The 13,539-nt window shown below is 47.5% G+C and overlaps 3 protein-coding genes across 4 annotated transcripts; all 3 read right to left on the bottom strand.

Annotated features, from left to right (window-relative positions):
- Positions 1-295: 295 nt before the first annotated feature.
- On the bottom strand, positions 296-8,621 carry LOC105190573 (contactin-4). 2 transcript variants are annotated; one of them, XM_025305539.1, is made up of 6 exons: positions 7,893-8,621; positions 5,733-5,893; positions 4,691-4,901; positions 4,180-4,330; positions 2,137-2,222; positions 296-928 (listed from the first exon to the last, which is right to left on the bottom strand). In XM_025305539.1, the coding sequence occupies exons 1-6, from the start codon at positions 7,978-7,980 to the stop codon at positions 828-830; spliced, it is 798 nt and encodes a 265-aa protein (XP_025161324.1). In that variant the 5' UTR covers positions 7,981-8,621; the 3' UTR covers positions 296-827. The 2 variants fall into 2 exon arrangements, with proteins under 2 accessions (XP_025161324.1, XP_011151666.1); XM_011153364.3 differs by having other exon boundaries at positions 297-928; positions 2,074-2,222.
- A 497-nt stretch (positions 8,622-9,118) lies between these two features.
- Positions 9,119-10,852, bottom strand: LOC112590036 (cyclic pyranopterin monophosphate synthase-like). Its single transcript, XM_025305532.1, has one exon. It carries the CDS (start codon positions 10,806-10,808, stop codon positions 10,308-10,310), a length of 501 nt encoding a protein of 166 aa, XP_025161317.1. The 5' UTR covers positions 10,809-10,852; the 3' UTR covers positions 9,119-10,307.
- A 68-nt stretch (positions 10,853-10,920) lies between these two features.
- On the bottom strand, positions 10,921-12,880 carry Mocs1 (Molybdenum cofactor synthesis 1). Its single transcript, XM_025305530.1, has 7 exons — positions 12,791-12,880; positions 12,558-12,675; positions 12,331-12,498; positions 12,005-12,231; positions 11,703-11,927; positions 11,398-11,632; positions 10,921-11,182 (listed from the first exon to the last, which is right to left on the bottom strand). Exons 1-7 carry the CDS (start codon positions 12,878-12,880, stop codon positions 11,127-11,129), a joined length of 1,119 nt encoding a protein of 372 aa, XP_025161315.1. The 3' UTR covers positions 10,921-11,126.
- Between the last annotated feature and the right edge of the window lie 659 nt (positions 12,881-13,539).

Below are 13,539 nucleotides of genomic sequence, written 5' to 3'. Positions count from 1 at the left end.
CGAAGATGTGTACAGAGCTGTAATCCCGGCAGGAATCGCTGCTCGATCCCGAGCCCAACGACGTGCCGCAATCGCGATGTTCCTCAGCTGTGCGCGACTTCGTGATTGCCGCACGGCGACAAGATTATCGCGGAGACCTGCTTGAAAAAAAAAACCATAGCTTTCGCACGATTGATCGGTTGAACGATCGTGAAGAGAAAGGACGAGAAAGGAGCAGAGGAACAGCGAGAGGATATTTTGGTCTCAGTGAGGACATGGGCATGGTCGGAGGGGGGAGAGAGTGATCGATAGAAACCCAGAGGCATAGATGGTAACTCCAAAAGGTTTATTACATTACATACATGTTACATCCGTACTGTGCGACATCTCGAACAGGGGTATCGTGTAGTTGAGCGGCTTATTCGAGAGGTATCCGAGTAATCCAGACAAGTAAATGCGACTGGGGCGAGGGAGGGCGAAGGAGGAGGGGGTTAATCCGTTGATCGCGGCGGGCGAGTTGGGGTTCGATCAAGACGACGTTGCGATTCGCGAGCGTACGTTGCGTCTAGTTCCGGTGGTTCTAAAATTAGCGTTAACACATAGTGTACCTCCGGCCAGTCTCGTGGAGGCCAGACGAGGACGGGAACGGCGAGGTACGCTTCCTCCCTGGCGGTGGGAGTCGCGCGCACTATGTACAGTCCCGTCGGTTTCTTTCGCCGCCGAGGAGTTCTTCGCGCGCCAGCGTCCCTCCGGAACGCAAATTCAGAGGAACAGAGGCCTTGAGGCCTCCCGCACACGGGAGGAAGAGAGATCGCCGGAAGGGGCCAAGTGCGCTACGGCGACGGCGTTCACCGGAACATCGTATCGACGAGGAAAATCAGGACGAGCAGAATGAGTCTCCTGTTTGCGTCGCCGGTGCCGCCGTGTTGCATCGCTGCAGGATGTTCGCCTGGAAAGAAAATTACAGCGGACGGCTGAAACTCGTCGCTGTCCTGCGTCGCCTCTTGTTCTTCTCTCCCTCCCCCTTTCCCTGTCTCTCTCTCTCTCTCTCTCTCTTTCTCTCTCTGTCTCTCTCTCTATCTCTCTCTCTCGCTCTGCCTCTGGATCATTAGCGGGAGACAGAGCCTCTCGTCGATCTTTCTCGGATGCTCGCTAACGAACGTTAAATTTATTAACGACTCATCGAAAGTGGAGGCGCGAGACAGAACGAGAGCGGGCGAGATGATACGGGGAAACGGGGGAGGGAGGAAAAGGCAGGCGACCACCCTTGCGATGATGATCGGCCTGGGACTCGCAGGAATGTCACTGCCGGGATGACTCGACTGTGTCGACACAATTGATCACGATCAACCGGCCAATGCGTTATCGAACTCGCATGATATATCGAAGTAATATATACGTCATTAAAGCGACTGCAAACATGGCGTCGCTAGAAATTGTTATTAAACGACGCGTTTACATTCCATTATCGCGGCTAAATAACGCATGTCACAACGGCGCGCGCTGCTTCACTGTCCGATATACAAACACAATGGCAACAGCGAGTATTACTATTGAACGTCAAATAGTTTCCCTCAATCTCTTTCCCCCATCCTCCCCCCCATCTCTCTCTCTCTCTCTCTCTCTCTCTTTCTCTCTCTCTCTCTCTCTCTCTCTCTCTCTCTCTCTTTCTGTCTCTCTATATCGCTTTCCTATTCCTCTGTCGCGTTAAACAGTTATCACAAAGGCAATTAATATTTGAACGATCAGCCGCATTATTTACGTCAAATACATTAGTGTAATGAAGCACGAACTAAAATCTGGAAAGCGCCGATCGTGCAGGACTCTACTCGGTACGTCACGTTGCGTCGCGTTGCGTCGCGTCGCGACGCGCGTGGCTCGAAATTAAAACAAATATTCCCTTATCACAAAGTGCCGCGGGGATAATCTCGTAACGTTACGCTCGCTCGCTCACTCGGCCGCTCGACGGAGAATTTCCAAATTAACTATCGCTTCCACACGCCACACACACACCTACACACACATACCTACACACACACACATACACACACACATGTACATACATGCACACACGCGCCCCGGTATTTTGCTCACCATTTAGCACGTGCACCATGACGCTCGCAGGAGTGACTTTGCTCGACGCGCATGTATAATTACCGCTATCGTTAAGGAGGGCGCGCGTTATTAGAAGCTTGCTGGTGGTGCCCCGCTTACCCTTCTCCGTCTCCAGCGATACGCCGCCCCTGCCGAACGTATAAAAGCATTAGCTGACTTGCGAAAGTTCCTGCCAAAATCCACGGGGGCGTGCTTTATCGCGTGTTTACGTATTCCCCTCGGCGCGCCGCCGTATACGCCGCGGACCCGCATACCCGCGTTTTACCGTCAGTCCGCCGCCAACGATTCACCGCCCTCCGATCGCAATGAACTCGCTATCCACGCGAGCTATCTTCCGTCGTATAAATAATAGAAACATAGATAGCGCGCGCGCACGCGGACGTTTCATAGCGACCGGTAAACACGCTAGGGTTTCGGCTAATTGAACTCGCTAAAACAAGCAGAGGTTCAGTCGTAATCACGTTATAAATGCGAAACAGAAGCACTGCCATAATCGTATCGTAAACGCACAAGCAGAAATGATATCGTATCATAACTGCGAAATAGAAGCAACGTTATAGTCATATTGTAAACACGAGGTAAAAAGCATATCATTATCATATATTGTTACGAAATAGGAATTGTCATAATCGCGTAATATAAACACGAAATAGAATCTACGGGCATCTTGTCAATTAATTCATCGCAGGGAAATTTTCATTCATGAGCATTCTGTGAATCGACGTGAGAAGAGAGTATCGCGGCGAGAAAATTGCTTTTTGTTTCGCGTCTCTACGTTTATTCGTTCTCACGTTACGGCTCTTTAAAGTTTACGCTGCACGCGCTCGGCTCTAGCGAACTCCGACGCGCCACACGTGCTCGCTCGGTCGCTTTAAAGTCGCAGTGCGCACGCGCGAGCGCGGTCAACGACCGCGTGGCCCGGCGGCAGCCAGCTGACGGACGCGCCGTGGGGTGGGGGTAAGACCCGCGTCCCGTGACGTGGGAACTTACAGGACGCGTTTCCGCGCTGTTATGCTTTCTCAAGGTCGTAGTGACTCAACCTTATCGATCCTGTTGCGTGTATTCCGCGCGCAAAAACAGAATTGATCGAATCAACGTGACAACGAATGAACTCAACGGAATGTCTGCGCTGAAGAGAAGAAATGCATAACTTCGCCAAAACTATAGGCGTCGATTATATCTTCTTGTGACTCTAATAAGAAAAAATGTTGGCGATATATGCGTGCAAGATTATTTTATTACTGTGACGCTATAGTAATACCTGTTAGAAAAACAATTCTCCTGACTATTCTCCCACACTTTCGTTTCCCGTTTATTGCCACCTTAATTCGACCAGTTTTTTCCCGCTTCCAGTGAATTAAAAAAATTATTTTCTACGGACATATTGTTGAGGTCACTTTTCCACGTATAACAACATGCGCACACCTGAAAATCTTCAGGAAAGCAAACGAGACACCGAAATGGTCGAGAAGAAGAAGCCGAGACATCGGCGGTCGGAGTCTTTTGAAATGAGTTAATTGGTCCGCATTAAATTACCGCGATGAGAAATATCGATTGTCGTGGTGGCGAATTGGTCGGAAGCTGCAAGATCTTACTTCGATAAAACGCCGTGAAAAACGACAATTCGCTCTGTCGTTAATATAAAGCGTAATTATAAAAGAGGAGACAGAGACGATAACAAGAGAGCTTCCTTCCGCTTTATATATCCCCGGAGATGAATTTAACTTTCGTCGCGAGATTACAAGGTAGAGGGAAGACGACGTCACCCCGGTCGCGAAATTATCCTCCGCGAACGCGGAGATGTTCTATTAATCGCACAAACGTGGGCTTCTTAATCGGCCGATCCTCCGAGGAATGAGGTCATTGATCGCGCGCGTGCGCGGCGCGGTCGTTCGGTCGCGCCGCGAAGAACATCGCGCGTGGGAATAACGTCGGGGCCCGAAGGGTCGTTCTAATTCAATCTCTAATTGGCTGATTTGCCCGGCGCGTGTTTACGCGTGATCGTCCGCAATAATACCGCTGAACAATGATTCCATTGCACGGCTAATTGTGCGCCGCGAAGCTTAATCGCTGCCCGACTCGTACCTTGGCCCGTCGAAATCGATCACCGCGCCGGCATGGTACCAGGTCACGTTGCTCGGGGGTAGATCCTGCAGCTCGATGATGCAGGTCAGGCTGATTGTGCTGCCTTTCCTAATGTATAGCTCCTGGGGGCCTGTGATCCGCGCCTGTATGTCTGATAAGGACAAGAACAACAACGCCGAGAGGAGAGAAACGTGTGTGAGAGGCAACATCGGCTGCATCGCGCGCGCACGCGCTCGCATTGGCTTCGTTGCTCTACGAGGAGCGGCTACGTCGTGACAATATCGGGTCGTTATCGGCGAGTCGATTCTACTTTGCTTCACTTTGCCCCGCTTACTTCCGCCGCTACTTCCTCCGAAACGGATCGGCGAGTCGTGCCCGCTCGCGGCAGACAAACGCGTGATCGCCGGAAGGCGGGAGTTAAAGCGATCGGTTTTGCGACCGCGAAGGATGTCCGTGCGGGGTCTTTAAGACGCGATTTATGGGGCGGAGGGGCTACCTCGCGGAAACTCACCCAAAACCTTCAGCGCCACGGCTCTATATATCTTCGGCTCTGTATTAACCTGACACTCGTAAATGCCGGCATCCCGCGGTTGCACGTAATCTATTCGCAGATTCCAGTCGTCGGTCTCCGGATTGCCGACTACCGTAAATCTCTCGTCGCTCGTGTAAGTCGCCAACATGGACGTTAAGATGTGTAGGTCCCTTTTTCGGATCCAAGACACCTGGGGTTACATACGGGAGTCCCGAGTGAGCTACAAGTAACTGCAATACCGCTTTTAACCCTTTCGCCGCCGCCGGCCCTTTCAAGGCCTGTCCGCCTGTCTCTCGCTCGTTTCTCAACGTGTTTTGCGTTTATAACGAGGAGGAGTCTCCCGAAGATCTCGCCGGGAATCCGCGAATTTGGAGATAAGTTACATCGGAGCCCGGGCGCCGAGATTCGCCAAGTACTCGTTCGGTAGTCGCCGAGAGCGAACTCGAAGTGCGGAAGGCCGAGAATCGGGAAACACGAGCGACTCTTCGCCGCGAAGTTTCGCACAATCGCAATCACTGCGGCGAGGCGATATCTCGTCGTCGAAAATTACAATGGACCAAATATTATCGTGCAAATTAGCTGAGGAAAATCTCTCTCTCTCTCTCTCTCTCTCTCTCTCTCGAAAATAAATCCTTCAAAAAAAGATTCTCTTTTACAGATTCTTCAAACGCTTCTCGGAAGAAATCGCGAATTTCTAAAAGAACTTTTTAGAGATTTTTCGGAAGCTCTTCCCAGGAGGGGAAATTTGAAATCTCTCTGGGAGAATTCTGCAGAGATTTTACAAATTTTACGAATTACTAATTGCAGATTGCAAATTTCGCAAGACGCGGATCTTACGAAATTCCGTGCGGAGATGCTCGCTTGCGAAGAATCTGTCGACAAAGTCGGCGCGTGTTCGCGTCTCGCGAACGGCGAAAGGGTTAACGCAAGTATCTGATGTATCTCAGGCGCGTCTCAGACCACCGTCGCGCGATCGATGAAATCGGCGCGAATCTCGGGGTGGAAAGTTCGCAGGACTCACAGTTCTGTTTCCTAAATTCTTAACCCGACACAGCAGCACAGCGGCCTGTCCTATGGCCACCGTCAGCTTTTGCGGCGTATCCTTGAAAAAATATGTCCTCTTTGTGCCACGCTGCGACTTCTCTCCCTTGCCAAACGCGTCGTCGTTGAGGTGCAGGAACGCTGAAATGGAGATAAATCGTGCTGAGAAAGATGTTGGCCGGGTCGAGTCATAAATACGCGTAACTTCCGCGTGCTCGCGCGCGCAACACGCAGGTGGCAAATATTTATATCCCTCGGAGAATCTCGCCGCGGAAGGAATCAATAAGCCGGGCCGATCGAGTTGACGAATTGGACGAAAAATAATGCTCCGCGCGGAGGCCGATTCGCAGACGGGAAAATCCCAATGCGATCGTTTCTGGCTCCGCCCGATATATTATTATCCTTGAAAATGTTCCCGGCGGAGGGATTGCACGTCCTGTCGGAGAATAATGCGGAATTTCGCATTCCTAATAAAATTCCTTGCCGCATTTTGCCCCTCGCAACAGAATACATGTATTAAATTGCACGTTACACGTTATATATGCGGGCGCGTATGTACAGAATGAAAGAGAGAAAGAGAGAGAAAGACAAAAAGAGAGATGATAATTATTCATGGAGTCGTACAGGGAGACAAATTAATAACGATACCTCAAATGTCACTTGTGATTTCGTTATTGCATGTTCGACAATTTGTTCGATAATACAATCGCGTTTACTGTGGAAAGAGAGAGAGAGAGAGAGAGAGGGAGGGAGAGAGAGGGAGAGATTTCGTTGTTGCATGTTCAACAATTTGTTCGATAATATAATCGTGTTTACTGTGGAAAGAGAGAGAGAGAGAGAGAGAGAGAGAGAGAGGGAGGGAGAGGGAGAGAGAAAGAAAAAAATACATTCCACAAAAATATATTATTTTAATGGAAAAGAATATTTTAATTGTGCATTTTCCCCTTGCTCGAGGCATTTATATGGAAATAGGAATGCCGAAAATATTTTTGCAAAACGAAAGAAAATTAATAATACACAACTATTCTGATTCGAATTCTACCCTTTTCCTCTCTCTCTCTCTCTCTCTCTCTCTCTCTCTCTCTCTCTTTCTCTCTCTCTCTCTCTCTCTCTCTCTCTTTCTCTCTCTCTCTCTCTCTCTCTCTCTCTTTCTCTCTCTCTTTCTCTCTTTTCCTCTCTCTTTCTCTCTTTCTCAAAAGGATGTTTGAAAATATTGTATTTCCTATGGGGTTTGAAAACTCTGAGTGTAAAATATATATAACTCTAACTCTATCTCTAACTCTCTTTCTTCTCTCTGTCATGATAATGACGATATTTCTGGAACAGAAATTGCGAAGATTGCACGTGTGGATTGTAATCTTCGTTCTTTTAATCAGGGACCTCTTTGTGCCGCTTTCATCTCATATAAGACATTTACTAGTGCTGCTTTCCACCTTCCGCGCATTATTTCCGCCCGTAATGAACATATACTCCTTGACCGTTTTGTTATTTAATTTCGCGTCCGTAGTACCGGAAGATACACGGACCGCCGGGAACGAGAGTATAATGGCCGATTTTATATCAATTAACGCTAACCCCAGCTTAATTAATTCCCTATCTCTGTCCGCGCTAAATTACAGTTGAAATTATCGAGTCACCATCGGATTTTAAATATCCCTCGTGGCGAGTAAAAACAGAGGAAAATCAGAGAGAAACGAATGAATTTCACGGATCATCGGGAGTAACGAATGAAAATCGGTGGCCGGCCGACGAGTCACGTCCGATCTGAATTATGAGAATCGGAATCTCTCCGCGGGAGAGGTACCGTCGAAAATTTCACGTGTGTACACTCCTCTTTCACTTACGATCGCCTCCGAATTCCCCGCGGATACGCTCGTCCGCCCGATCACCGATCGATCTTCTCCCGTTCTATTCCGCGAAGACGGAAAAGAAGCAAAAGGCGAGATGAAGGAAGGAGCACGGGAAAAAAACCAGCGAGCAGGGAGAGGAAGGATTACTCGCGCGAACTCGCACCGTCCGGCGGCACTCGCGCGACTGCGAGAGAGAGAGACAGACACTCGCTTGCGTAATAGACGACCGGCCCGTATCCGGCGGACGCCGTTAAAAGCGTCGCGGGACGGAAGTGCGGGGGGACATTTACCGGTGCCGCGTACGCCGTAGAACGGTTCCGCGTGTAACAGGTATCCGATTCCCAGAAGCAGGAGGGCCATGCCGTGGAACGGTGCCATTTTTCACGCACTCATCTCTCAATCCGATTCATGCGCGCCGCTCCGCGCCCAAGAGTTGCCGTCTGCCCACCGTCCGACGCGAACGCTCACTCACCATCGTCGGCCCTTCGAAAAGTAACCGCGGGATCGCGCCGCGACTCGCCGGCATAACGGACAACACGCTCCCGCTCGCTCCGCTCGCGTCCACCGTCGGCGAGGAGGAGAGAGCAAGGGAGAGAAAGCGGGAGAGACGGGGAGAGACGAGAGCGTTCGCCGCGTCAAAGAAAAACTTTGACGCTCCCGCCGGCCGCACGCGCGCACGCGAACAGCGCGCGTCTCGTTACATAATTAATAATCTCCCTTGCCCGTCGCGCACTTCCTTCTCTCCTCTTTCGAAATCACTCCGGCGCGCGAACGAGCGGCGAACGTGCGATTCCCCCGATATCCCGATTTCCGAGCACGCGCTCTCCGAGGACGCTCGCAATTGGGACGATTAATCACGATTAATCGCGACAACGCCGACAATCGCGCCCGACGATACACAATACTTCGAATCCCCCTCGCGCGATTCCGCCGGCTTCGTCGCGCAGCGCCGGTCAAAGCTCGCTACGGGGCGGTGCGATACGGTTGCGGGCCAAGCACTGAATTTTGCTCCTCGCGGAGGACACGAAAAAGCTCTGAAATCCTGGCACCGGTGGCGCCGTGCCCATTCCACGAGTAGGTGCGATTGCGCCGAAAGGTCGGCATCAGATATGATTTCCCTTAACCGACGAGACATGTTTATCCCGGCGAGCCGGGGAGTCTCGCAAGAGTCGTACGTTATCGCGATTTACCGATGCAATCGGCGTATATACACACACACATATGCACGTACAAACACTCACACTCGCTTTACCTAGCGCGAATGGGCCGGGAGAGAGAGAGAGAGAGAGAAAGAGAGAGAGAGAGAGAGAGAGAAAGAGGGAAAGAGGGGGGAGGGGGAGAGAGAGAGAGCGAGTTTTCTTCGCCTCTTTTATTCGCGCGAAAGTGTCCACGCGTATAAAGTGGTTTACGGACAAACTCGCCTATTTCCAAGACAATTTCCCGCTATGTATAAATAAGGAAATAGAGGAGAGCGCGAGGGAGCAGACGGAGACGGGCGCGAAGATAAGGGGACTCCTTTATGCATATTAAATGATATATATTGCGATAAAATCTCTCCAAACACAACGCTTTAACAAGTACGACGTAGGTCGTTCCGTAACTTACAATGTACATGAGAAAAGGTAAAGTTTAGGCAAGACGCGATTGCTGCGGGAGAGGCAAGGCCGTTTTTGTCCGCTCTCCGCTCGCGCGTGTTTACGCTCGCGACGATGCTGAGCCGCTTGTTGAAACGCGATTCGGAAAATCCTGCCTTGCAGATGCATCGTCGTGTCACGCGTGTTTTACACGTTGCCGCACTGTCTGTTGCTTCGCGAGACTTACATAGTAAGACGCACGTTAATACAATTTTATCGCATGTTTCTATTATTTCATATGTGACAATGAAGTTTTCCGAATAATTTCAGTTTGTTCGAGTATTTGTTCGAGTGCTCAAGTATATTGTTCACTCACAAAATGTCAAATCGATCAATGACACGCATGGAAGTCGAAGGTGTAAGCACTTCGGTCGATTATTTACAACGAATTTCTCTCTTACTCTAAGGTCATTGTTTCCAGCACCTCTTTTATTTAGATCTCTTTTCGCGCCATGCACCATATCACAACAGAATCCTGTTCGAACAGTTCGAACAGGTGCAAAGCGGTGCAGTATCGGAATGGACAAGTTTCCCCTAAGTAGATTCTCTCCGTTCATCTTTGCACTGGTCAGGTATCATGTAAAAATGTAAAAACAGATACAAAGATACTATGCGTAGCGGAGACGCCCGATAAGCGTCGTCGATCTTAAATACAAATTAGTAATTATGCAAAGCTTGCGTAGTTCTCCCATATAGCAGAAAAATTAAGAAAAACATATATTTGTTAAATATATATATATATATATATATACACAAATATAACGATAATATATATGTATAATTATACCTTCATCGCATCTTCCCTCACCATTTGTGACAAATATATAACGTGTGTATAAAATCTTACATAGAATATATATGTACGTATATAAAACGACTATCCGTACACACACGTGTCAAGATAGTATAACAATAACACGGAGATAAAATAAACTAAACAACGGAATATCCTCCTAAATTCCTTGACGTTCTTAGACCCTTTTGTACTAAATCCTATCGCATCACATCGTCCGCGGAGAACATAAAAGACCAGCGGATCTCTCGCGTTATCAACGACGAATGTCAAAAGTTTTATCGTTTTTTCGCCTTATCTACTCCGAAGTTGCCCTTCGTACCACCCGTCTTCGATAGCAGTTCGATACCGTGGATCTTCATCGTGCCAGGGGCGGCTGCATTCTTGCACATATCGTAGATCGTGAGCGCCGCTACGCTCACGGCAGTCAAGGCTTCCATCTCGACGCCGGTCTTACCATCGCATCTCACTTCCGACGTGATCTCCACCCGATGCTCGTCCTCAGCCAACCTCGCTCTCACCTTGACGTAAGTCAAGGAGAGAGGATGACACAACGGTATGAGGTCTGGGGTACGCTTAGCGGCCATGGTGCCGGCCAGCTCAGCTACCGACAATACATCACCCTTCTTCACGTTGTTCTCCGCAATCAGACGACTGAGAACGGGACCAACCTCCACGAATCCCACCGCGACCGCTGCACGCTTGCTGTCGCTCTTCTGCCCGACGTCCACCATGTTGGCCTTACCGGTCTCGTCTATGTGCGATAACGACGAATACATTCTAACATTCGCATTACTTTGAAGCCACGTGAACACGTGCGACGGATATATGTGCCACGCGTTCCCAGCCGGCGTGACATTACGTGATTTCTGCGCTAATTTCGTCTTACGACTCACTGCAATGCAAACATTACGTTAGTTAACTTTAGTTTTATATAAAGTTGCTTCCGTGCGGTCGTTGTGTTCTCTTTCTCTTTTTGTCTTTACACTGAGAGGGTCATAAACACAAAACTCTCGGAATTTAGAACACGTCTGTGCGCGTCTCGACAAAGCCGAACACTTTGACACAGTCGACTAATTATCGCAACGATTACCAATTTAACCCCCGATCAAGATCATCGGCCTATTTTCCATCTGAGTAAGATTGATCATGCCTGAAATGTAAATGTCTCGGTTTATCGGTTTGTCGACACTGCAGCAGTTGACGTAAAATTAATCAGAAATGAGAAGGAATGCGAAAAAGAAACGAAATGGAGGAAACAACAGAAAGGAGATTCCTCTCTGCAGATGGTTGAAGATATTCTTGATGATACTTCGTTACATCAAGTGTAATGTTCTGTCAAGTCCAATCTCGATATGTATCGCGTACCTGCATGTTGCTTTTTCTTTCGCGACACCGCTCCTCTTATCAGATTTTTAAGTGCATCTGTTGACGCGCCGCTTCGCAAAGCGTCTCTAAGCGAGACCTCGCCTTTTCCCTCGAACAAACACACCTTCAAATTCCCATCCGCTGTTATTCTCAAGCGGTTGCACGAATCGCAGAAATGTTGGCTCATGGACGTGATAAATCCAACTTGTCCTACGAATCCTGGCACCTGGTAAGCCTGCAAGAGAACACGACAATGTATCGTACATTCTTAAATAATTGGGCTAAATTATCAACAAGAATTGGACCTTGGACGTGTCGTTAGGCTGATTCGGTAAAGCCTGGAAATCCGGATATTTATCTCGGATTATTTTTTTCATCTCGTCGAACGGCACCATCTTATTTTCCTTCCACTCGTTCCCTTGGAATGGCATATATTCTATAAAGCGTACATCGATAGGGCGATCCCTCGTGAAATCGATGAAATCAATTATTTCATCATCATTCTTCCCTCTCATTATGACACAGTTGACCTGATTATTAAATTATAAATATACTTAGTCATAGTCTTAGTCACTTAGTTGTGATACCAAATTTCTTTTTATATTACCTTTACAGGATTGTAGCCAAGCTGAACTGCAAGATCTATGCCAGCCATAACTCTTGACCAGCCCTGCCTGCGTGTGAACATTTCAAAGCGCTTCTCCTGAAGAGTATCCAAGGATATATTCAATGCATCTAATCCTGCTCTTTGAAGAGCTGGCAACTGACGAGTCAAGGTCAATCCATTTGTAGTGATTGCAATCTGCTCCAAGTTCCTCAACTGCCTGAGTTGTGCTGATGGATGAAATTGTGAATAGATACTTTGAAAACTCATATTATTTCTTGTAGTATTACCATGAAATTAATAGTAGTCATATTGACAGAAGATATTACCAACAATGTCCACGATATCCTTACGGACTGTAGGTTCACCACCAGTTAGACGTATCTTACGTACTCCTTCCTTGACAAATAGATCAGCTATCTGTATTATTTCATCTGTCTGCAAGATACCATCTTTCTTTGTGAGCTTGACACCTTCTGCTGGCATGCAATATGTGCCTGCAATTATATGACAACTCATATGATGCTGCAAGCAGGCAATTTTGAAGAAAACTCACAACGAAGGTTGCAACGCTCAGTAACTGATATTCTGAGATATGTGTGTTTGCGTCCAAATATATCAATGAGTATTCCATCTTGTTTGTCCTTTTGTAATCTTGTTCTGAACTGCTGCAACTGTGACAGTCATCTTAATTAACTACTAGTTTGGAATTAACTTAAGCTTATGGTAATATACAGACATTAAAAACTAAAAAGATGCATCTGATAATACATATGAGATAACGCTTACTCGAGTTGACGTATTTGCTACCACAGCAGCTTCCGTGGACGCATTCACAGCACCACAAAGATGCCTGACAAAACCGCACTTACGAAACATTTATACGAGATACACTGTAGATAATAAGGCGAAAAAAAAATAAAAAAAATAACGTCTCCCGTGCGATTATGTACCACGTGTCGTTCTTTGTCTTACAAAGTAGACATAATTACATAATCAGCAATTTTTTCGTGCTGTCACAGCGTTTTCTTCATTCTTATCTACTTGTCATTTCCACCACTGAGTTTACCTGAATAAACGATAACAAAGATTGTCTTTTATAGTCTCAGATTAGACACGAATTTGCTCATCAATAGATACACAAATAAAAATCCGTCTTACATGTTATCAATTGTGTTATCGAAAATAGAAAAAGTTCAATCTGACCTATACCGTTAAGTCGTTTTTTTTTTATTCATTGGTTGGTTGGTTCTATTTTTGACTCCGGACTGTTCCGAAACAATGTCCACACGCCATTTTCTAGTTAAAGGTCTACAGGAGCCATACTAGAGACCTATCGCGGAGACCCGCGAACTAGGCAAAATTATATTGCAAATTATGAACAAAGTACGAAGAGAATCACCTTATATGTATGATATTTGCAATCAGGAGAAACGTCCGCAGGATCGTACAGAGCGCTTTTTTGGAAAAAAAGTCGAAATAAAAATCGATTAAATAATTTGAATGAACGTTCATCCCGCGGCATGAACCTATATTTT

Source organism: Harpegnathos saltator, unplaced genomic scaffold, assembly GCF_003227715.2.
Source record: "Harpegnathos saltator strain DR-91 unplaced genomic scaffold, Hsal_v8.6 scaffold7, whole genome shotgun sequence".
In the NCBI taxonomy this organism is placed as follows: Eukaryota; Metazoa; Arthropoda; class Insecta; order Hymenoptera; family Formicidae; genus Harpegnathos; species Harpegnathos saltator.
The sequence above is the reverse complement of the archived record's forward strand: the minus strand, read 5'-3'. Positions and strand labels throughout refer to the sequence as shown.

Bases quoted from the DNA above. Each gene is read 5' to 3' on its own strand.
- LOC105190573 (XM_011153364.3), bottom strand. From the start codon at position 7,980: ATGGCACCGTTCCACGGCATGGCCCTCCTGCTTCTGGGAATCGGATAC. The intron at 4,902-5,732 runs GTGAGTCCTGCG...ATGTAACCCCAG, and splicing joins AGAATTTAGGAAACAGAACT to GTGTCTTGGATCCGAAAAAG. The intron at 929-2,073 runs GTGAGCAAAATA...TTTTCTTTCCAG, and splicing joins CATGGTGCACGTGCTAAATG to GCGAACATCCTGCAGCGATG.
- LOC112590036 (XM_025305532.1), bottom strand. From the start codon at position 10,808: ATGTATTCGTCGTTATCGCACATAGACGAGACCGGTAAGGCCAACATG.
- Mocs1 (XM_025305530.1), bottom strand. From the start codon at position 12,880: ATGTTTCGTAAGTGCGGTTTTGTCAGGCATCTTTGTGGTGCTGTGAAT. The intron at 11,928-12,004 runs GTAATATAAAAA...TTTAATAATCAG, and splicing joins TTGGCTACAATCCTGTAAAG to GTCAACTGTGTCATAATGAG. The intron at 11,183-11,397 runs GTACGCGATACA...TTTACATTTCAG, and splicing joins AAAGAAAAAGCAACATGCAG to GCATGATCAATCTTACTCAG.